Here is a 23,205-nt window from a genome sequence, read left to right as displayed (position 1 = left end):
CAGGGCTAGATCCAACACCGTTTTTTAGCTCACTGCACCATCCCAGTTTCAAAACCTGGCTGTATGCAAATTAGTCTGTTCCTGTCCCAGTGCATGATGGGAACAGGGCAAACCAAACTACAAAAGCCAATTCTTACACTGGGAAGGAAACAAGCTCCCGGGGACCGGTTTCTGGCATTACAGCCGTCTTCGGCCCGGTTTGCTTGAATCCTGATGGTGCAATGAGCAAGGGTCTCACACCTGAGAATACCCTTCCACGCTTAGGGTGGACAAAAATATTTACAACAAGGGGTGGTGAGGGACAGAGTCTCTGAATTAAGCAGAAAGCTCCCACCCAGTCAAGAGATCAGGGCTAGATCCAACACCGTTTTTTAGCTCACTGCACCATCCCAGTTTCAGAACCTGGCTGTATGCAAATTAGTCTGTTCCTGTCCCAGTGCATGATGGGAACAGGGCAAACCAAACTACAAAAGCCAATTCTTACACTGGGAAGGAAACAAGCTCCCGGGGACCGGTTTCTGGCATTACAGCCGTCTTCGGCCCGGTTTGCTTGAATCCTGATGGTGCAATGAGCAAGGGTCTCACACCTGAGAATACCCTTCCACGCTTAGGGTGGACAAAAATATTTACAACAAGGGGTGGTGAGGGACAGAGTCTCTGAATTAAGCAGAAAGCTCTCACCCAGTCAAGAGATCAGGGCTAGATCCAACACCGTTTTTTAGCTCACTGCACCATCCCAGTTTCAGAACCTGGCTGTATGCAAATTAGTCTGTTCCTGTCCCAGTGCATGATGGGAACAGGGCAAACCAAACTACAAAAGCCAATTCTTACACTGGGAAGGAAACAAGCTCCCGGGGACCGGTTTCTGGCATTACAGCCGTCTTCGGCCCGGTTTGCTTGAATCCTGATGGTGCAATGAGCAAGGGTCTCACACCTGAGAATACCCTTCCACGCTTAGGGTGGACAAAAATATTTACAACAAGGGGTGGTGAGGGACAGAGTCTCTGAATTAAGCAGAAAGCTCTCACCCAGTCAAGAGATCAGGGCTAGATCCAACACCGTTTTTTAGCTCACTGCACCATCCCAGTTTCAGAACCTGGCTGTATGCAAATTAGTCTGTTCCTGTCCCAGTGCATGATGGGAACAGGGCAAACCAAACTACAAAAGCCAATTCTTACACTGGGAAGGAAACAAGCTCCCGGGGACCGGTTTCTGGCATTACAGCCGTCTTCGGCCCGGTTTGCTTGAATCCTGATGGTGCAATGAGCAAGGGTCTCACACCTGAGAATACCCTTCCACGCTTAGGGTGGACAAAAATATTTACAACAAGGGGTGGTGAGGGACAGAGTCTCTGAATTAAGCAGAAAGCTCTCACCCAGTCAAGAGACCAGGGCTAGATCCAACACCGTTTTTTAGCTCACTGCACCATCCCAGTTTCAAAACCTGGCTGTATGCAAATTAGTCTGTTCCTGTCCCAGTGCATGATGGGAACAGGGCAAACCAAACTACAAAAGCCAATTCTTACACTGGGAAGGAAACAAGCTCCCGGGGACCGGTTTCTGGCATTACAGCCGTCTTCGGCCCGGTTTGCTTGAATCCTGATGGTGCAATGAGCAAGGGTCTCACACCTGAGAATACCCTTCCACGCTTAGGGTGGACAAAAATATTTACAACAAGGGGTGGTGAGGGACAGAGTCTCTGAATTAAGCAGAAAGCTCCCACCCAGTCAAGAGATCAGGGCTAGATCCAACACCGTTTTTTAGCTCACTGCACCATCCCAGTTTCAGAACCTGGCTGTATGCAAATTAGTCTGTTCCTGTCCCAGTGCATGATGGGAACAGGGCAAACCAAACTACAAAAGCCAATTCTTACACTGGGAAGGAAACAAGCTCCCGGGGACCGGTTTCTGGCATTACAGCCGTCTTCGGCCCGGTTTGCTTGAATCCTGATGGTGCAATGAGCAAGGGTCTCACACCTGAGAATACCCTTCCACGCTTAGGGTGGACAAAAATATTTACAACAAGGGGTGGTGAGGGACAGAGTCTCTGAATTAAGCAGAAAGCTCTCACCCAGTCAAGAGATCAGGGCTAGATCCAACACCGTTTTTTAGCTCACTGCACCATCCCAGTTTCAGAACCTGGCTGTATGCAAATTAGTCTGTTCCTGTCCCAGTGCATGATGGGAACAGGGCAAACCAAACTACAAAAGCCAATTCTTACACTGGGAAGGAAGCAAGCTCCCGGGGACCGGTTTCTGGCATTACAGCCGTCTTCGGCCCGGTTTGCTTGAATCCTGATGGTGCAATGAGCAAGGGTCTCAGCCCTGATCTTTGGACTGGGTAAGAGTGGTCTGTTCAATTCAGACACTCTGTTCATCACCACCCCCCTTTTCTGAATCGATTTTGGCCACTATAGGTGTGGCAGGGTATACTCAGACATGAGTCCCTTTCTCACTGCTCCATCAGGATTCAAGCAAGCCGGGCCGAAGACGGCTGAAATGCCAGAAACCGGTCCCCGGTAGCTTGTTTCCTTTCTGGTGAAGAATTGGCTTGGTAGTTTAGTCTGCCCTGTTCCCATGATGCACTGGGCCAGGGACAGACTGATTTGCATATAGCCAGGTTCTGAGCTGGGATGGGGCAGTGAGATAAATAACGGTGATGGATCAAGCCCTGATCTTTGGACTGGGTAAGAGTGGTCTGTTCAATTCAGACACTCTGTTCATCACCACCCCCCTTTTCTGAATGGGTTTCTATCATGACACCACGGAGTTCAGTTACCACCTTGCGCAATCGCCATATTGGAATTAGGTTCTGCAGCATTAGCATATGCGTAACACACATCGCCGAACCCTTCTAACCTCTTCTTTTCTTTTTGTCCCCTCGTTTCTTTCCCAACCCCCTTTTTTGCCCTTTTCCGTCCTTCTTTATCACTGTCTGGCCTTATACAGGCTAATTCTCATGCATATATTTTGCTGTCGTGATGATGATGATCCTCCTATCCTAGCCGGAATCGAAATGTCGTCCACAACCACATCTTGACTCAGAATTGTGTATTATGATTTTTGCGGAGCATAAGATGTTTTTCACAATTGTGACTGTTGCAAATATGTATGTGAAGTATAAATGTGCATGCCTGAGGTCTGGAAATCTAACGATTTCCAACCCTGTGTTTACCCACTGCACTTTATTTATACCGTTTTTCTCTTTCGGATTACTTGTTTAATAAATATAATTGTCCATTTGGGGAAAACTTACACAGTTCCCAGTGTAAGCCCGGAACTGCTCAAACAATAAAAAACTACAGAAATTAAAAATGAATGAATCAAATATTATGGCTTTTAACTTTAATGAGGAGTTAGAGTGGGGATGAGCTCTTAAGGAGGTAATATTTCCGTGACAAATCTTGACTAACCATGAAGTCATCAGCAGGTGACCTCGCGCGTCCGTATTATCCATCGAAATGAAGGAGGGAGACCGAACTCATGGTAAACGTGACCACTTAGAGACCGGGTTAACAATCACCTTTAGATGGATGCAAATTCCCCAGGGATAATAAAACATGCAAATACACTGTCCAGAAAGTTATGTAGGTGTGAAGAGGGAGGGTCTACTTTGTTATTATTTGTGGCTGCGCTTCTTTAAGGGAATGCCTATTTTAATGGTCAAATACTTTTATAGAACAACAGACTTCAGGAGGAAGGCGCTTGAAAGGTAAACGAGGCTGCTTCTTCTATTTTCATTGAGATATTAAGAATTATTTTTTCTTATTTTACTACTCCCGTATACCACGTCGCTTTCGATGAGTAATTATACCAATTGCTAAGCCCCGTCTATTGTGCCACATGAAGAAAGTAAAAAAAAAGTCATGTTTTGCTAACACTCAATATCTGTTTTCAAGCTGAATTATATTTCGTCCTAATTTTAAGTATTGGTGTATTCTAGCCCTTTTATTAACAGTCCAATTTCAGAGGCATGATAGGAATTAAAACGGTAGTCAGAATGAAATATGCAACATATTGTATTGTGGCAGTGTCCACACAGCATACAGTAAACAGTGATGCCCTTATTTAAATAGTTTATTGATAAAAACATTGTTTGCAGTATGATGCGAAAAGTGATTGGTTAGATAATGTTTACATTATTACATCTGCACAATGCAACGAGCATCCTGGAGACAAACTCTTTGGTTAGTACAACAGCACAGGCTAACAAACAGCGAAAGAAAGAAAGAGAGAGAGAAAAGGGACAAGACTAAACCCACAGTCACAATACTCAAACACATGAAAACAGATTCGTGCTGTGGTGTTGTACGTTTACTAAAATGCCTCCATTGCATGAACCGTGCATATTTAAGTGCCTGAAATGCATCTAGTAGACAAGATGCTGATAGCTTAGGTAGGCTTATGTCACCGTTTTGTGCGGGTTCATGTTTCAACCTCCCTTGTCATCACACCAGGGAAGCAACTCAACGTATTTAAAGAGTTGTCTGCTGTGCTTCCTCATCTGATTAAAGTAGCACAGCAGGATTTAATAAGGGCGAATCAGGTCTGCTTACCCATAAACCAGGGCCGGGCTCACCCCCACCAGCCTGCCCCTTTGGCTCATCAAAGCATGGGGAAGGGAATTATTTGATCCAACAGAGCGAGAAAGAGAGGTATATGTATGTCTGTGTGTCTTTCTGTCTGTCTGTGTGTGTGCATCACTGAATGTTTTCACTGCAGTCCTTCAGTGTGCATTGGTGACCATGGTCAGTGTCAACATTTAGTTCTATTTCTATGTCTGTCCCTATCTCAGTTTGTGGTTCTGAATATCTGGACACACTATTGGAGGAGGACAATTGCATGTTGCATTGTTATTTTTGAATTTTTCTTTCGTTTCCTAGATATAAACTGTTTTGAACGACTAATGTTTTACCCACATATTGCTGTACTAAAAAAAAACAAAGGCCCTTTATTTATTTTTTAAATGTTCCTATGCATTACAAAGTAGTTGTGGCTTACGCAGCTCTTGATCTCTGCTATTCGAGAATGATAGAAATAAAGAGAACTGGCATTTTTTCCTAAATTATGACATTTATATATTTGAGTAAACTTTCTAATCTTTTACCCGCATAGGCCACTTAGCTTCTTCTACCAGAGTACAATTTATAACCTCTGAGACCAGTGAATACTTTCAAACATTTTATTCTCGTGCATCCTTTTACCCCGTTTTGGTAACTATTTCACCTTCCAGATTGCCACAGATCGATTTGATGACCTTCCTTTTAAAGACAAAACAACTTGATGTACAAAGTTAAGACAGAAATCTTCATTTTTTGGATTTTTGGAATTCATAAAAGTTTCAAAGGCTACACCTGTAAAGCTGAGACAATCACAGATTTCTAGACATTCTTCTGGAAATCTTTTGTGAATTCTAACTTTCAACTAGTTTCCGCAAGAACAGCTATACCTAGATTAAAAGGGATCTTCACCTGCGCTTGATATTTGACTATTTTATGTGTGTGAATGGGTCAGATAAACGTTTTTGAATACCCACAATTCACAAACTTTCCACAGCATCCTCAACCTTGAGCCCCGTTAATGGGATTCACACATGCACAAAAATTCACCACTGTGTGGCAACCCTGTGCATCGGTAAATAAATGAACCACTTCAGTACCACCAATTTTGAAAACCTTGAAAACCTTGCAATACTGAATTAGGCCATTTGTACAGTGTACATCGGTCCTGCAAATGGACTAGAGAATTGAACACAAAATGTATTAAGCTGCTTGATTTTTTCTTTCTATCATTTCTTTAAAGAATTTTTTATCATTTCTACTGCCCTGTTTGTAATGTATTAAAGTTATCAACTCCTTATTATGCTTTAATACTTATATTATCCTACCATATATTTAGGGTGACTATTTTATTTTATTTAGTATTACAAGCAAGTGTAATATTTTTCATGCAGTCATGTGTTGGCTGTTGCGATCTCCCCGGTTGTGCACTATTAATCCCAGATCATTATTAGGTATGGCTATTGATATGTAGAAAGCTACTATTTACTGCTGATGTTCCAGTAAATATGCACACTATTTGCATAAGCCCACCCTTCTAGTTTCCCTGGAGCTTTATACAGTCCTCTATCATGTGTGATGGATCGTGCCTTCTCTGGTGTTTTTCTGTGGAAACAATTATAAAATATGTTCCTACAGTGGATATCAATCAGAGAACATCTTGCCTAATATCCTTGCAGTTTTCCGGAAGACGGAGATATTATTTATTCAACACCATGTATTGTTTATTGGCTTATGTGTGCAATGTTGCATTTTTCCAGTGTCCCATATATTTAATTTTATTTGCTTCAATATTGTCCCATTGGATATAGGATTCTATGAGGATTGTTGATCTTGCACTGAAGATGATCTTGAACAAAATGTTGTTAAGACACTTGCTTAGTGAAATCCACTCTGATGGAATGGGGAAAATGTGCCAGTGTGGAATGGAAGCTGTTGGGCTGTTTTACTTCTAAGGAGGATGAAAGCATCAGTTTACACATATTCACACTTGGTCTTCAATAAAAGAACATTGTAATTGTATGTTTTTATATTGCAAATAGAATCTCCACTGGGAGGGGGTATCAAAATACTTTGTGGTAGTAAAATGAATATAGTCATATTTATGATACAGACTGATAGACTTTAACAAAAATACATCAAAGTAAATATGTCACAAAGGTAAAGTCGTGTGTAGCTTCCGAAACCAAGAAATACCTTAAACAAATTCAACATCAGCTGCAGTGAATTCTAAACTGTAAGCATTGAGGCAGGTCCAACCACCATCAGTAAGCCCCCCCTGTCCAAGACAAGTAGATATTAACCTGACAAGATGATGGTTGCCAGTTCTTTTCGAATGACAAGTCATCCATGTCAGCAAATGTTAGGGTAAAACTGACTGTAGAGCTTTAGAAGCCATGGCCACCAATCTGAATGAAACATGGAATTACAGGATACAGAGGGTAACAGTGATGTGTGAACAGACAGACACGTTTTTGCATAAGAGTGGCCTTCTTCTGCACAAACAGAAGCTCTGCATTTGTCCAACTAGGAGATTCACTGATGTAATCCATAGTTCAAATTCAGAGAGGCAAAGAGCAGTCCAATATTAATATGATTTTCGGGCAAAAGGTTATTTTTTAAAATGTTTTAAAGGGCATCTTAAATCATTATACCACCTGCACAGAAGCTCTTCTATCCCTACCATCTACTTTCCCAAACCGTTATTTAAACTGGAAAGAGGAAAGTTGATGAAAACAGAGAAAGAAAAACAAACTGATAAGAACAGAGAGGGCAAAAGAGAGTGAAATGATTTGCTTCCTATCAATATTTGTGCCCTGGATTCTATGAAGAAGTACTTCGTTCTGGAGCAATGTCCTTCCAGTAAAAACAGAAGATATCAAACACTGCATCACATCAACTTATCAAGAGATTAAAAAGTGTGGTCACGTCATAAGACGATAGCCACAGCAGCCATGTAAAGTAATGTGAACAGGTACCATTTCGTAAAATATTTTTATATTCAACAAGGACAAACCGTTTCAATTCAGCTATGGGCGATATATATCCCAGAGACCTCTCAAAAAGTCTTGTGGAATTTATTAGATGAGCGATAAAACACCAAAATTCGCAAGTGCAAAGTGATCTTATTAATTTTATTTTGTTTCTGGTTGGTTTGTTTGACTTGCCTCTTAGCAGGATTCTCCATCCATTTCAAGTGAGATTTATTGTCAGGTGATCTGCAGCATGACAAGCGATGCCATAATGTCATAAGAGAAGTGACAAATGATAATCATTGCAGCAGGGAAGTGTCAATAGTCAAGAAGAAAATGTTAATCCTGCAAAGGGATCTACAGTGTAAAGTACTGATAAGCAATGTCATCAACCAATGCATGTTGTATTGCTCGTAATGGTATGTACCACACATGGATAGCATGTTCCACAGTAATCATTTGGCTAGAAGTGAAACCAACGTACAGGAAATCCCTTTTGAAACTTTTAATTTTTCTGCATGAAGTCCTCCTGCTGAAAATCCAGGCAATTATCTCCAGAGTCAGAAATGTAGGTACCTCCTTCTCACTCTTCCATTATGATTAGTGGTGGATGCAGGTAAAAATTGCATCACTGTAATCACCATCCGTCAAAATTACACATTGGTAGTAGTTGAGTTTTCAATGTCTGAGTGCATTGTTCATGGTACGTCCTGCATCAAAGGTTCCTTTCAGGATTAGCACATTGAGTTACCAGGTCAAAAACTGAAGGCTTGACAATTCGCAGCAGTCTTTATTACACGCTTTTCCCTCTAGCTTTCACTCTCAGTTCCTTAGTGGAACTCACATCCAATTGGATGGCTGCATATGAACACTGAAAGACAGACCAAGGTCAAGTATGTACATTTCTGATTAGCTGGCGTAGCTCATGGGATCTTACCCAGGACACCATTACTCTTTTTACAAAACTCCACTCAAAACACAATTGAATTTCTGATGTTTGCAGTGTAAGAGATGAGTCAAGATTATTACTTCAAATTAACAAAATGTGATTGAATGCTGCTGGAAAACGCTTTCATGGGCCTTTGACATTAGTTATTTTTGTTGGAATGCTTCATCCTCCTTTTTTATTCTGTTCAGGTGTCATACCTGGTTCCTGGACTTTTGTTGCTCTATACATCTATTATCACTCCACCTCTGAACACTTTCGTTCAAACAAGAACACATTACCAAAGACTCCATTTGTGGGCACAATCACTTTAAATAGATAAATAAATAAATAATTACACCAGCAGCATAAGATCCAGAGGTTATTTTTAGACTGGCATTACTCTGAAGCCAGTAGGGAGTTCTCCAAATCAGCTTTCTCATGGGGATGGTGACTCGGACCAGCAGTCTGGGATGCTGCCGCTGCTACTCGGGCCTGGAGACGAGGCATCACTCCCTTCCAGTAGGGTCCATTCTTTCATGCTCTGCAAGTCTGGACTGTGCTGGAGCAGAGACAAAACAGTTCCGCGGGTGGCCACCCCTGTCTGCTCCAGGGCATCTTCCCCTAACACTTTGATCAAAAAGTTGATGTATCTCATGGCCAGCCGCAAGGTTTCATTCTTGCTCAGTTTTTTGTCTGGTGGGTGAGTTGGTATGAGCTTCCGCAACTCTGCAAAGGCACTGTTGACATTTTGCTGCCTCCATCTTTCACGAGTGTTTGTGAAGACCTTACGCGTCATTGTCCAGCTTCTGTAAAAACACAAAACAGCAACATGGGTCACATTGAGTGACATGTTTTTGACTGTCTAGAAGTGAGAGTAAAAGCTTTCATGTGTAATCAGGTACAGTTGAAAAGATAACAGACTAGGGTGAAAGGTTTGTTGATGACATATGTGTCATTGCAAAAGACTTCAGACAATGTGACAGCTGACATCACACAATACATCAAAATTGTATAACTCATAGCATGACTTATGTGATCTCCAATGGCATCATTATTGTGATGAGATCAGTACACAGCACTTCCGGGGCAAGCCCAATGAAGAATAATGGCCATGCCCATTCTGGACCCAAAGTTCAAGGAAAGTATATCTCACACATGGAACCCATAAGGCGAGGCCTCTCCACCTCTAGGGAAGAGGGAGCTGTAGGATGAGTGAAATGATCACATACTGCACCAGTGGAACTCAGGGAGAGGGTTTCTTCAGGAGTGCTGAAATAAACTAGAACACCTAATTTATGGCACAATCCACAGAACATACATTTAATAGATAGTAAATATCGGATACACGCAAAATACAGTATTAACTAAGTGAAATTTGGCAGTGAAGTTGTGTAACATTATGAAATATTTGTTTTTCAGGGTGAATCAGCACATGTAAAACGTAGAGGTGTTGTGCTGTAATAAATGTACTTACTGTACACATCATGAGGTGTCATTGAATTTATAGTTTGGCACTTATCTGAATTGCATTAAACATAAGTATAAGTATACTACAGCAGAAGTATAATCAAGGACAAACACTATGTAAACTCAAAGGCCCTGATTCCGATGTCGGACGGATGGTCCATCTGACATCAGTTTGGAACTGGAACTGGACGACCTCCTGTCGTCGGTTCCAGCCCAGGAATTAGGATGCGACTGAACAGGGTTCGGTCACAATCCTATTTTTTACAATGGGAGCATGCATTCAGGAAGGAATGCATGTTTTCATTGTAAAGTGCAGAGGTGCAGTTCATCCCTGCACCCTGTGGCAGGCACGTCAAGGTGCCTGCCCAAGGTCCAGGGATCAACAGGGGGCACCATAGGTGCCAACTGGCCGCAATTCGGCAGCCTTGCATACATGGGGACCCTGCTGAGGGCCCCCAAAGACAGATTCCCAATGCCTTTCTGTGTCTGAAAGGCCGGCACAGAAAGGCAGTGGGGAAGTTGCCGGCTGAGGGAATACAGCTGGTTTTCTGAATGCCGGACAGGATCTCCGAGCCACGTCGGAAGCCATTCGGAAAACCTATGCGGATTCCATTCTGACTGAGCCCATTGAACTGACTCAGTCGGAAAGGAATCCAACCAACCCATTACTATGTGGGCTGGAGGACTCCGACCAACGGTCGGAGCCGTTCCAGCCTGCATCTTAATCGGGCCCAAAGTGTTCAAATCTACGGAGGAAACTTACAAAGAGGGCACTCAAAATATCATAGATGAGCATGAGCAATGGGACGAGGGAACACTTAAGTTCACAAACAAATATGGACATGCTGCAGAAAACACCTAGGGCTAGATGTAGGTAATTCTATTTTACCACTTCTAAAATACCGAATTTTACCGATTCGGTATTTAAGAAGTGGTAAAATAGAAGGGGGCACATGTAGGTATTTCAGAATCGGTAAATATCGAATCTGTAAGATTCGGTATTTACTGATTCGGTAAATACAGAATCGGTATCCCCCATTGATTCCTATGGGCCTTGAAGCCCATAGGAATCAATGCTGAATACCGAATCGGTATTTACCGTTTCGGTAAAATCCGATTTTTGCAAGGGTGCAGGGGGTGTCACTTTGACAACCTCTGGCACCCCAATTCCGGACTTGTGTGTCATGTGGCACACAGACATGCCCTAAGGGCATGTCTGTGTGTCACATTGCACAGGTGTGCATGCACAGATGTGCATGCACACCTGGATTCGGTATTTTACCACCCAATTGGATTGGGTGGTAAAATACCGAATCTGAAAGGCCTGCGGCACTCAAAGATGTGCTACCTACATGTGCTTTTACAGAATCTGTATTTTTACCGAGTCTGTATTTACCGATTCGGTAATTTTACCGAATCTGTAAATACAGATTCGGTAAAATACCGATTCTGTAAAGCAAGCTCCTACATTAGAAAACCCTAATACCGGTCGGAAACGGCCGAAATCGGCCGTTTCCGACCGGTATTAGGGCTCCTACATCGGGCCCCTAATGCTTACTTTGAAAATAAAATATATATTTTGTACTAAAGGAAATAGCATTAGCGCGTAACCATGTTTTTTAGAAACGCACAAGAGAAGATAGTAAAATCTTATGACTAGAAGTTGGAGGCGTGGCATAAAATGGGCGAGAGTGAAGTTCAGCAGTGGCCTGTTGAGAAAACCTTTTGTGCACAAAGGTTTTCAAGAGGAAGAGTCAAGGGGCACAACATAAACAAATATTGGAGTCTAAATGTGCATCTCCTACAGAATAAAATCTAGATCATACTTACTAGTCATGACCAATGTAATAAATAATGTGTTTGATGATTAAATCTGTAATGTGGTCTGCCATTGGTGGTTTGATAAGTAATATAATTAATTATACATTTTAAAATCCAATTGGTGATGCTGCCATTATAAACAGCTCCCCAGTTAAATTTTAAGCGAACTAAAATAAAGCACACAATTATTTCCCCTATTCACTGCATTGAGTGTACACCTGAAAACTCCATTAAACCAATTTACCTAATTATCAAATGATTATTTTAATGTAAGTCTTCAGATCGTAGTAACTATTCTTAAGTGACGCAAAGCACTGAATTTAAACCCTTAAGCAAGAGGGGAAGTGTGCATGAAAGCTCCACACTCTCCATGTGCAAATCTGCAACTAACAGCCCACGAGTTTTCATAATTCATGGCTACGGAGCTTGATTTGTGTTGGCAGACTGGCATCTGTGGTCCTGGTGAATTCCTAAACACATACTTTTAGTGTATGAGATAGGCAGAACCATGTCAACTTTCTTCCAACATTGGGGTGAATTATTGCACTTAGTTGTAACCTCTATCCCTCGGGGACAGGCCTCACAAGGCTTTAAGAAAGCCCTATATAAATAAGCATGCAATACAATACAATCCTGGTAACGTGCAAGTTTAGGATTAATTAACTTACATTTGTTCATTTTTTCATTTTTACAATTACTTTAAACGTATAGCTACACATACTGTTCAGGTCTAAAGCTGGGACAAACTTCAACAAATAGCTAAACCTGATATAAAACTAGGGAAATAGTTGAAGCAGAATAATTGACTGGTTTGTTAACTATTACTATCGTAATTTGGTTATTTCCTTTCTGATGATGTTATTTATAAGAAAATGTATCCAAAACATAGCAACTGGCATATAGCAAGACCATTCCCAAAATTAGTATTGCCAGTAAGAGCAGCAAGTTAAAAAAGTAAATATTTAAAATTGCAAATACTTTAATTCAGTTATTCCCATGAATAATATGAATGATAAAATATGAATGTTCTTAACAGTTTTGCATAAGATTTACGCCTTGCACTCACATGCATTGTTTCTCATGAAATGCCTAAGAAAGAGCTGAGCCCAATACAACGTGGATGCTGTTGATGCATCAGCCCACAAAGAAATAAAATGAACTCTGGTTTAAGGGAGCAGAAAACGAATTTCTCCGTCTGTTGGTCATACTTAGAGAAGACGTTCTGCAAAGAGCTGATTCCTCACAAATTAGCATCCTAGGCTTCCACCTAACGTCTGACATTCCGGTCTCTTTGTAAACAAGCACACGTTAACAGCAGCCGCAGCATCCTTCCTTAACCACATGGCTGCTGGGCGTTTCCCCCCCCCCCCTGTGCTGGAAAATGCCATTTTAGTGGCACCATGACGAGCTCAGCTCGTCATCAGCACACGACACCCGTGGGTGATGACGAGCTGAGCTCGTCATCAGCATGGAAAGGGTTAAAGGAAGCTCCCACAGGCCATTGCACCATCAGCCTGCCTCGTTATAGACATTTATTTCATGGACATTGGTAATGCAGCAGCCCGCTTTATTGAAAGGTTTATTGTTTCTTGCAGCCGCTGCCGGCAGTGGGAGTTCCTGCAGGGAGGTGACGTGGGGAGGGGCAGAATGGGGGTAGTAATGTATGGATTACGGAGCTTCCCAGGTAAGTAAACATTTAAATAAATAAACCGAATTTCGTTGAGTGCACTGCATCTCCAAATGAGATGCAGTGCGAGCAACAAAATTCGTTTTATTTATTTAAATGTTTACTTACCTGGGAAGCTCCGTAATCCATACATTACTACCCCCCACCCTGCCCCTCCCCACGTCACCGCCCTGCAGGTACTCCCACTGCCGGCCGTGGCTGGTTTCTTGTCCAACGAAGAGGGAGCAGTCTCCTTATGAATGAAACTAGTGGGCGTCACTGAGGGCGGCACAGACTGCAGCCAATCTTTTTAAAATGGGGATTGTAAGAAATAAGGTTATTAGTCAAGGGGGTGAGAGCCACACTCAAATAATAAAGACAACATTTGTCAGGGTGAGACATTAAAGTCATTAAATAAACCTGTGCCTAACCGTCTGGTACCTTGGTACAAAGCAGTCAGGCTTAACTTAGAGGCAATGTGTAAAGTACTTATGCAGCACTCAAACATCAATAAAGTGGAAGTACAACACAAGACAAATACCAAACTAATTTATAAAAATAAAGTGAAATTTAAATAAGAAAATGACACCAAAAACAACAAAAATCCAATCAGTAGTGCAAGAGTTAAAACGTGTTTAACTTTTTACATGACAACAGCACCAAAAAGCACAAAGTGCCACTTGCAGGTATATTTGATCATGTTGGATTGGGTCAAAGTCAAAAGTTCAGTCTGACCGGGATGGAGCATTAGTCAAGCAAAGAGACCTGGGTCGTCCTGGTGAAGAGTTTAGCTTCCCAGCGTCCAAATTCATGTGTTGATCCTCCACTGGAGGTTGGCGTTGGCAGGTGAGGCAAGGGGGTCGTTGTCAGTGCAGGAGCGGAAGTTGCTCGAGCTTTATGTTGATGGAAGACGCTGGTGGTGCGAAGATCAGGTTGCCGTCAGAATTTCATGTTGGCGGGGGCTCGGTGATCACTGCTGGTGCAAGAAACCCACTCTGGGTTGCCAGGGGCCCCAAAATTCTGGATTTTTACCTGGAGTTCAGTTTTGAGGCAGGAGGAGTACACTCTGATCCCAGCCAAAGATCCAGGACCTGGGGGTACCATTTGGTAATCAGGACTCACTACAGTAGCGGCCAGCTGGAGCACTCAGGGTGGTCCAGGTGGGGAAGGTCAGCTAGACAGTTGAAGGGAGGTCCCTCAAAGCTTGTTGTGTCCTTGTAGCTCAAACAGGAGGTCAGCCAATTGACCCTTGGTTTTACTTCTGTGGATGCTGGGTTCAATTCAAGCAGTTGCAGTCTTACTTCTTCAGACAGCAGGACAGGCCTTTTATGAATCTTCCACATGTCCAAGAGTGTTCTGGTGAGAGGCTCTGAGAGTGCCATTCTTATACCCAGTGCCAGCCTGTGGGTGGGAGATGCCTCATTTCCTGGGTCTGGCTCCAAACTGTCTAGAGTAACAAAGAGCAGTCAGGTGCAAGGGTGAGCTGCATTTGTCAGTGGCAGGGCAGGCAGCCTTAGAAGTTGGGAAGGTAGTGGGCATAGCCCTCAGCTACTCCATTTGGATCTCTGGATGGGCTTCTCATTTTCTCGTCACACCAGCAACAAGCATCCCAAAACAATGACAGGACGAACCAACAATTACAAGAGCAGCAACACTGGAAGACAATGGAATAATCTTTCTAAACTGGTTTTAAAATATTGCAAAAAAAATGTATTTAAAAAATCCAGTCACCGAAACCATTAACAACAACGTTCCCTTACCAAAGTCCTCCTGTTCCTACTTTCACAATAAAAACACATTCACTACGAAATGACCAAAACGAAACACTACTGCTCTACATTAGTAAACAGAAGGCTTATAAAAACTCAAAACTACCTGACAATCAGCTAGACCTTCTAGAGCGTCTAAATATCACAAGAAAAACATATCAACACAACTCGTGAAAATGTGAGCAATTTAACGATCCCTAACTACAGCTTTTAATCTTTGTTCAGAAAACCTCAACAAGCATTCTTGTCTGTCAAAACAAACGCATCTGCACACATATCAAAACGAAATAATGCTGTTATCTGTCCAGACAACAATGCAGCATAACATTTAACCATGAAAATACTACTGCTATTATTCCACAAGTTTTCTATTCAATAGGCATTCCTTCATTTCTGTACATTGCACACTGTGATATATGTATTTCAAACACACACTGGCTATACCAATAAGCCTGACTTTAATTTGCTAGCACATACATATATAGGCATGCACAAATGTTGTTTGCAATTTTGCATATGCCAGTGTTTTCAAAGTCAGATCTAATGACTTTATTATTGCTTTTTGTATTAAGCTATATGCATAATGCATAATTGAAATGGAGGAGTGAATTTGCAGAACAGCATGATGATTAAGTAAAAAAGAAAATAAGGAATTAATATCCTGAGCAAAGAAAGTCCATAGTAATCAGAAAAGTCCACACAAATTACTTCACTGAATTATTTTTCTGTTCTTTATTTATTCCAAGCTTTGTTTTCAAGGAGTCACTTCTGGCCACCAGCATAGCAGTAAATACCTGTGGCTCCAACCAACAGCAAAAGGACTCCTAACCAAAACGTGTTTCGTCTACATGGAAATATCCACTGACTTCATCCACTGACTTCTTCAGGGCAAGCTTATGTATATCAAGCAAATATTGCAGAAATTATTATAAATGTGAGCTCATATACTCCTATTCAATCCTAATGTCTTTAAAACAAAATCCAGGTATATTTGATATCCATAAGCTTGCCCTGAAGAAGTCAGTGGATATTTCCATTTAGACAAAACATGTGTTAGCTAGGAGTCATTTTGGGGGTTGGTTGGAGCCACAGGTTATGTACTGCTATGCTGGTGGCCAGAAGGAACTACTTGAAAACAAGGCTTGGAATAAATAAAGAACAGAAGAGGAATTCTGAGAAGTAATTAGTGTGGACTTTTCTGATTACTATGGACTTTCTTTGCTCAGGTTATTAATTCCTTGTTTCATTTTATGTGTGGACGGTTGTCTAAATAGCTGGTAATGGTGACTGGTTGTTACTCCATATCCTTGAGCATTCCTACTTGACTTTATGTACCTTACATGACTTAGCACATCCTATACCCTTCCACCTTTCATTTTATATTCTAAAATAGTTAATATATTAAAGTAGTCCTTTGTGTACTTCAGTGGAAGAACATTCTGAAAGGTGGAATGATACACCAAACATCATAAATGTAAATGTCAAGATATTTCCTGGCGCTATTACTCATACTGCTGTGGGACTCTTCCTGGCTTTCCCTGCGAAGTGTCCACTCCTGGGCGCCCCCATGCATCCTAGCGCTGTTGGGGCCGGAGTGGAGGTTAAGCAAGCTATTGCCCAGAGTTGCAGCATGGGGCCCATGATTAGAATAGGCACTGAGGCGAGAATTGTCAGGTCCGAGGAAATTGAGCCCAAGAGCCACCGAGGCTGGAATTGAACCCTGGTCCCAGGCCAGAGCTCTGTGTCAGGGTCTGCCGCTCTAACCATTGAGCCACACTCCTCCTCGTAGTATGAGGTGAGTCAGTGGAGCTAAATCCCACTCCAAGTAAAGTTTAAGGAATTGGTAACAATGGGTAATACACAGTGTACTGTCAAGCCACACCTAAAAGTTGGCCCATACTCAACAGAATCGTTAATGGGTGGCAAGATGTGTTTAACCTTGGTGTTCCCAGCGTGTCATAGACAAACCGAGCATTGCTCTCTTTGAGTAAGATGTCAGTCGAAGGTGCTCGGTGGAGAAACACTGTTGCTGAAACCTACCCCTTCACAACTATTTGTCTTGTTAAACAAATGTGTGAACGCAGTCCTAATAATGGCCAGTTCATGATCCCTTTCACAACGCGAAAAAACAAGCATTGTATCTTAAAAATAAACAATGGAATTACCTTGGTTTGTCCTGTCTGCTTCTGATCCCAGCAGACAGAGATTGACTCCTATATGAATTAGCACCTTTTTGGTTGTAACAATGTTTTTTCACATATTCAATTTTTTTAATAATGTGTTGCTGGTTCAAACAAATGTAGGGGCATATTATCAAGAATGGCGTTAAAATTATCGCCCGTTTAGCGGCAGAAAACTGCTGCTAAAACGGCAATAATGGGCCACCATTACATTACACACCATTACATTACACACCAGACCATGGACTTCTATTGGAATTCTCAAGAGCATAGTATCAAGCCCATTATCGCCGGTTTAACAGCAGTTTTCTGCTGCCTAACCGGCGATGATTTTTAACGCCGTTCTTGATAATAAGCCCCGTAGTTTTTCACCCTAGTCTATGGAAATATATAATGTCCCTTCACTGTGGCAGGCAGTAATAAGAGTTAAGTGTTTTCCTGTTGTCACTGATGAAGATGTTGGAGGGGGCTTTTCTGCCTGTATTATGTCAGCCTAAGAGATGGAGGCTGTGCCGAGGGTTGCAACTTTGTCAAGGAAGATTAAGGAGGAACGTGGATTGTAAATACTGCAAGGATGAATCAGAAAGACCCCGACTCATTGTTTTTTTCTTTGTCATTCTTTGTCTCACCTCTTTGTATCTCACACTATCTTTCTGTTTCTCCTTACTCTTTCTGTCTCACCCGGTCTGTCACTCATTCATTCCCTGTCTCCATCTTCGTCCCCCTACTGCTTTTTTGATTGAGTCTGTTTGATTCTTTTTCTCTGACATTCCCTTTCCTATACTCTACCATGTCCTTCTCATTCATCCTTTCCCTTATTTAAACCACATCACGTATGTCCACTCCGACTTTGAGGGTGGGGGTGGAATTCTGTGGTGATTAGTTATGGAAACCAGTGAAACCCAATTTCATTAACTTCACTATCTTAGCCAATCCTCGGTGGACCACATTTCCTAATAATTGCTTGAAAACTGTTGAGCCAGAATTTGCCACAATTCTATAGTAGAGTAGATTCTGTAATAGTTCCTTTTTTTTAAATGGTAAAAATAATTCAGGGTGAGCTATTTTCTAATAAAAATAAAATCAATTATGCACATTATAGACATATCTAGGCAATTGGGTCCACATTCATATATATAAAAACAAATTATTGTCGTACTATCAAAATTATTTTTCATATGAAACAACCTTTATATAAATGATGAACGTGCTGACTTTGAGCTGATTCCTTCTAAACGCAGAAGATTTACAAAATGGGACCAGAATGCTGCAGCAGTCTCAAGAAAACATTTTCTTATTTCCCATGACCACATTGACAGGGGGAGGCTACCATTTCTAAATAATCAAACGTTTGTGCTCAGTAACTTGGTCTGCTTTGCCATGCTTAAGACTTCTGAACCCAGGCCTTCATGGATTGTATTTTTTTTGTTTACATAGCCGGCATGCTACTGCTATCATAGAAAATTCTATCTATAAAACCAGTAATCCACGCAAATTACAACATGTTCTTTAATTACAGGAAACAACCTATTATGTTGCTACATGTCCATCATGGGTTTTGGTGGCATTTTCGAATCACTCAGCCCTTCGGTTGATCTTTCGTGTGCTGACTCCATAGACTATCGCACCCGCTGCAGAGGCCAGCTGACTACCTGTATGGTCAACCTTTCACCTTTCCAAGTTCATTCAGTAAAGTGAGCATCCCGGAGAACATGGATCCCCCTGAACTTCGGACTATTATGCTATTGTCGAAATCTGTGGGTGTCAGGTTTGATGGCAGAATTGAAGTTAGTTGACCGTGTGATCGCTTATCTATTTTTAATTTTTTTTATATGCAATAGAGAAACCTCACCTACATAACTTCTAAGTATATTTGCCACATATGTATGGCTATAGCTTCTTAATTTGCTCATGAAATCCTATATGATATGTGATTAAACTAATAAAAGGAGGTTTAAAAAAAATCAGTGCGAAGAAATTGCTTTGGTGGTGATTGCACGCTATGACATATATGATATGTTGTAGTTTAGTACTTTACCACCAGAACCCACTGATGGCCCCCTGATGTGTCCTCCGTGTATAGCACTTGGTGACAGCCATGTCTGTGAATTACAAACAACAAGTACTATTATCCAGCTCAGTTGTTCTCTTTTGAAGATCCTCAGAAAAATGAAAACCTGGGAATAATGTATCTGGATACCAACTAGTAACGTACAGCTAGCACACAGATCTCTGCAGGTGATTTGTGAACCAACCGAGTTATACCTGGCCAACGTCTTCAAGTGGGGCATGAAGGAGCTGATCTATTAACTCAAAGAAACAGTCAATCAGTTAAGGGATATCCGGAGAGGATGTGTCGGTGCCAGCATGAGTCTTAATTAAAGGTTGCTGTGTTTGATTTCTGTGTGTGGTGACTCTGCAACTTAACATTGAGGAACAATATCGAAAGCTGGTGAGATAGCTCACTGAGCTATGTATTTGTTGGACAAGGCTGTGAAATGCAAATTCAAATCCTGGAAAGGTGAAGTTAACCGTTTCATCCTTCCTGGGTCAGTAAAATGACTAGGAACTTTAAATGGCTAACGTTAAATTCCGCTTCAAACCGTAACACACTTTGGATTCAGCGTCTTAAAAAGGCAGTTTTTTATTCACGCCTTATAAACAAAATATTCTTGCAGCCACGTATTTTCTTCTAATTTCAGAATGCATCGAGTAACGTATTGCTTTCTGCAGCATAATTGGCCAGTTTCCTCTCAGTTTGCTTGTCCGACTTCCTCCTCCTTGAGCGCCTTTTGGTAATATCTCAAGACGCTCACACCATCGAAGCACGCCAAACGCCGGGCGAATCATGCATGGATGCGTGGTTAGACTGCCAGGGTCTACTCCTCCGCGGGCGGGGCAGCATCATTACCTCAGATCGCCAAGTTTCAGTAACAGAAACAACGCGGGTGCCAAGTCTCTTGAAAGATCTGCAGAAACACATTTATATCGCCCTTCATTTTATCTACAGTGTTTACACAACGTCTTCGGCGACGCGATCAGAAACAGGTCTCCAACAATCAGATGGAACAGACACAAAATAACTAAAATCATGCACCATATTCACCAAAGTATAAGGCACTCTGGATTCTATTATATTGTATTGTAGAGGCAATTATATACCGCTTTCCATACCCCTCGGAGAACCTAAAAACGTTTAAAAATCGTATGTCCTACTTATCATACCAAAGACAGCTTTGAATATTTTGGCACAGGTATTCAAAAGCAAGAGTTTATCTAAATGTCATTGGCTCTTGTCTCTGTAATATATTTCTGTAATCAAGCGGTGTCTCTGAAAGTCACAATTTAGAAACCAATGCCGCCTGGTTGAATAGAGTTCTAAAAACGCATGCCACAATGCAAGAAACAAAACAGTCGATGACAGAGCGGATACCAGTCGCTGACCCTATCATAGTTGATAGCTCTGTGGGTTAATGCGTCTGCTGCAGAAATTGATGTTTAACATCCACTTTACAGGTTTTAAAAATAGCAGGGCTAATTTTAGCTTTTCTCATTCAAAGGTTGCTGAAACGTAGCTGTGATTTTGGTAAAGTAAAGCACCTTATATTTACAGTATTCTGATGCCCAACGAAAATATAGCAAGCGAGGTGTACATGTTTATTATACGTATATGTATCAGTAAGTCCTGACGTCTTTTGTTAATCAGTTCAGAATCCACACACAGCGAGTTCCAAAGGACCAGCCACACTATTGTGCCTTGCTAGTAAAACGGCAGCACGCATCTGCCTATGCTGACGGAGAGCTCATAGGAACAAGGGCGCTTATACATATTCCCCCCCCCCCACTCCCCACGTACATTATTTTCCATATGTAGCGCGTAATACTGATGTGAAGCCTTTTCTACGCGCTCTCAATGTAGACAGGGAGGGATTTCAGAAACTGGAAGGAAAATGATTTCTCCCGGACCACACAAGTGAAATGGAGAAGCTGGGATTAGAAAGTGTATTTCTATGTCTCACACAGTTTGAGTCAGTTAGAAAATCTATCGCCCATAACACTTTTATTCATCCCGTTAAAAGTTGTCATTGTTTTATCTCAAGCAGACAGAGTGGATTTTCAAATATGAATTCCACATAAATAAGGGTGTCTCAGTATTACTTGGGTAGACTGTACACTCTGCGATAATGTAAAACGTAGTAGCCCACCTCGTATTTTATACTACTAACCATCGATGTAATTTTTCCCGAAGTGCAATGTTGAGCCTGCATATTGTAAGCGTTGTCAGTCCCGCCACATGAAATCTGAGGTCTGCAAGTATGCTCTCAACATGCTAGAAGGGTTTCTCTCCCAGAAGGCATGCTCTACACCAGAGGCGCAACTAGAGCCAAATTTCGGGGGAGGCTAAGAAAAAATTTCGGGTGGGACTGAACCTTTAGTCAATATGCAGAGTGGAGCTGCAGGGGCTCTTAGAATGGGTGAAGCAACTGCAAGGCCTAATTAACATTCAAATGATCTTTTAAAGACCTGTAAAACGTCCGGGTGCGGCTCTGTATGTGCCCGGGATCTGTCTCATCCCGGGCTGCCACACACGACGGAGGGTAGGGGGGGGGGGGGGGGGAGGCTGAAGACCGGTGAGTCTAATGGGTGTTGCACCCTGCAAACAAACGTGAAGTACTGCCTTAAGTGGGTCATGTTTGTCGCAATTATTTGTTCAATTTTGTAACGTCTCATTCACCATTCTCCTAGCAAATAGTGTTTCCCCCACACCGCCCATAAAATTAATCTTATTTCCTTATAACCATAAAATATTTCTGTTAAAAAAGCAGCAAATAAAGACACATTTTGCCAACTGCATTGCCCCTGTGTCCATCCCAGCAATGCGCTCACTTCGGGAAAGACTACGAAAAGTCCATATTTACCTGTGAGGCCAGGTGCTGCCGAGATAGGGAAGTCTCTTCCAGGGCAACTTCTACTGGTCACCTCCTGCGTCCTGACGCACAGCACGTACGCACGCACAGCAGCGGACAAGTGCGGCCCGCGCGGACAGCTCCCTCTGCTGCAGTCAGCGCGCCCGCTCCTCCACGCCTCAGTTATATAGAAAGCCTGCCCCTTTGTCTGGCGCGTGTCACCGCAGACACCGGCGAGCCCGAGGATTTACTTTGCATCTCCCAGGAGACCATTGCTGTCTTCTTTTATTGTACCCTCCCTTGTGCTCCCCGCAGCTTCTGAACCCCTTTCTTTTTCAGAAGGTGGTAAAAGATTGTAAATACCAGAGGTAGTTAAAAAATATCTGGTACAGATTTATCGAACCCATTATTTAAATATGAGGAAATCGTTATAAAATAGGCACACTTAAAAACACATACCATTGGTAGTCTTGTTAGCCGAGCATTAAGCTGACCAGGAAAAATGCGTTTTAGTTTGTGGTCATTGTGTTGGTTGTGGAAAATGGACGTTCTGGAAAGACGAGCCATATGTAAGGAACGTCCGTGGAATCTTCGGTAATTGATAAGTGGAACGGCTGGATGTTGTTGAAGGTACGCTTTAGGCCTCTCGACCGTTCGTAGGGTCAGAATGTTTTGAAGGGCTTGTTTGCTGAGGTGCAGAGCTTTATGAACAACACAGGTGTTTTTAAATTGCATGGTTTCACTCACCGACAAAAATATTTTGTAGTGGGGTGATGTGGTGTGGTGACTTAAGACGGGCATGCACGAAGGGTGACTTTGAGCCTTTTGATATTTCCACACTGACGTCGATTTTAGACTATTGTTGTGCCTGTGTGTGGTGATCTTATTTGGCCACCTTGGTTGTTATTGGCCTAGGTGCGCAGGGGCTGGCGCGCGCAC

General features: G+C 42.1%; 1 protein-coding gene across 1 annotated transcript; it reads right to left on the bottom strand.

The window, feature by feature from the left end:
* Nucleotides 1-4,125: 4,125 nt before the first annotated feature.
* TAL2 (TAL bHLH transcription factor 2) lies at nucleotides 4,126-22,411 on the bottom strand. Its single transcript, XM_086962069.1, has 2 exons — nucleotides 22,279-22,411; nucleotides 4,126-9,262 (listed from the first exon to the last, which is right to left on the bottom strand). The coding sequence occupies exon 2, from the start codon at nucleotides 9,250-9,252 to the stop codon at nucleotides 8,893-8,895; it is 360 nt and encodes a 119-aa protein (XP_086818195.1). The 5' UTR covers nucleotides 9,253-9,262; nucleotides 22,279-22,411; the 3' UTR covers nucleotides 4,126-8,892.
* Between the last annotated feature and the right edge of the window lie 794 nt (nucleotides 22,412-23,205).

This window comes from Lissotriton vulgaris, chromosome 3_1 (assembly GCF_964263255.1).
Source record: "Lissotriton vulgaris chromosome 3_1, aLisVul1.2, whole genome shotgun sequence".
NCBI classification, from domain to species: domain Eukaryota; kingdom Metazoa; phylum Chordata; class Amphibia; order Caudata; family Salamandridae; genus Lissotriton; species Lissotriton vulgaris.
This window is presented reverse-complemented; position numbering and strand designations above follow the sequence as displayed.

Coding starts and splice junctions, on each gene's coding strand:
- TAL2 (XM_086962069.1), bottom strand. CDS start 9,252: ATGACGCGTAAGGTCTTCACAAACACTCGTGAAAGATGGAGGCAGCAA.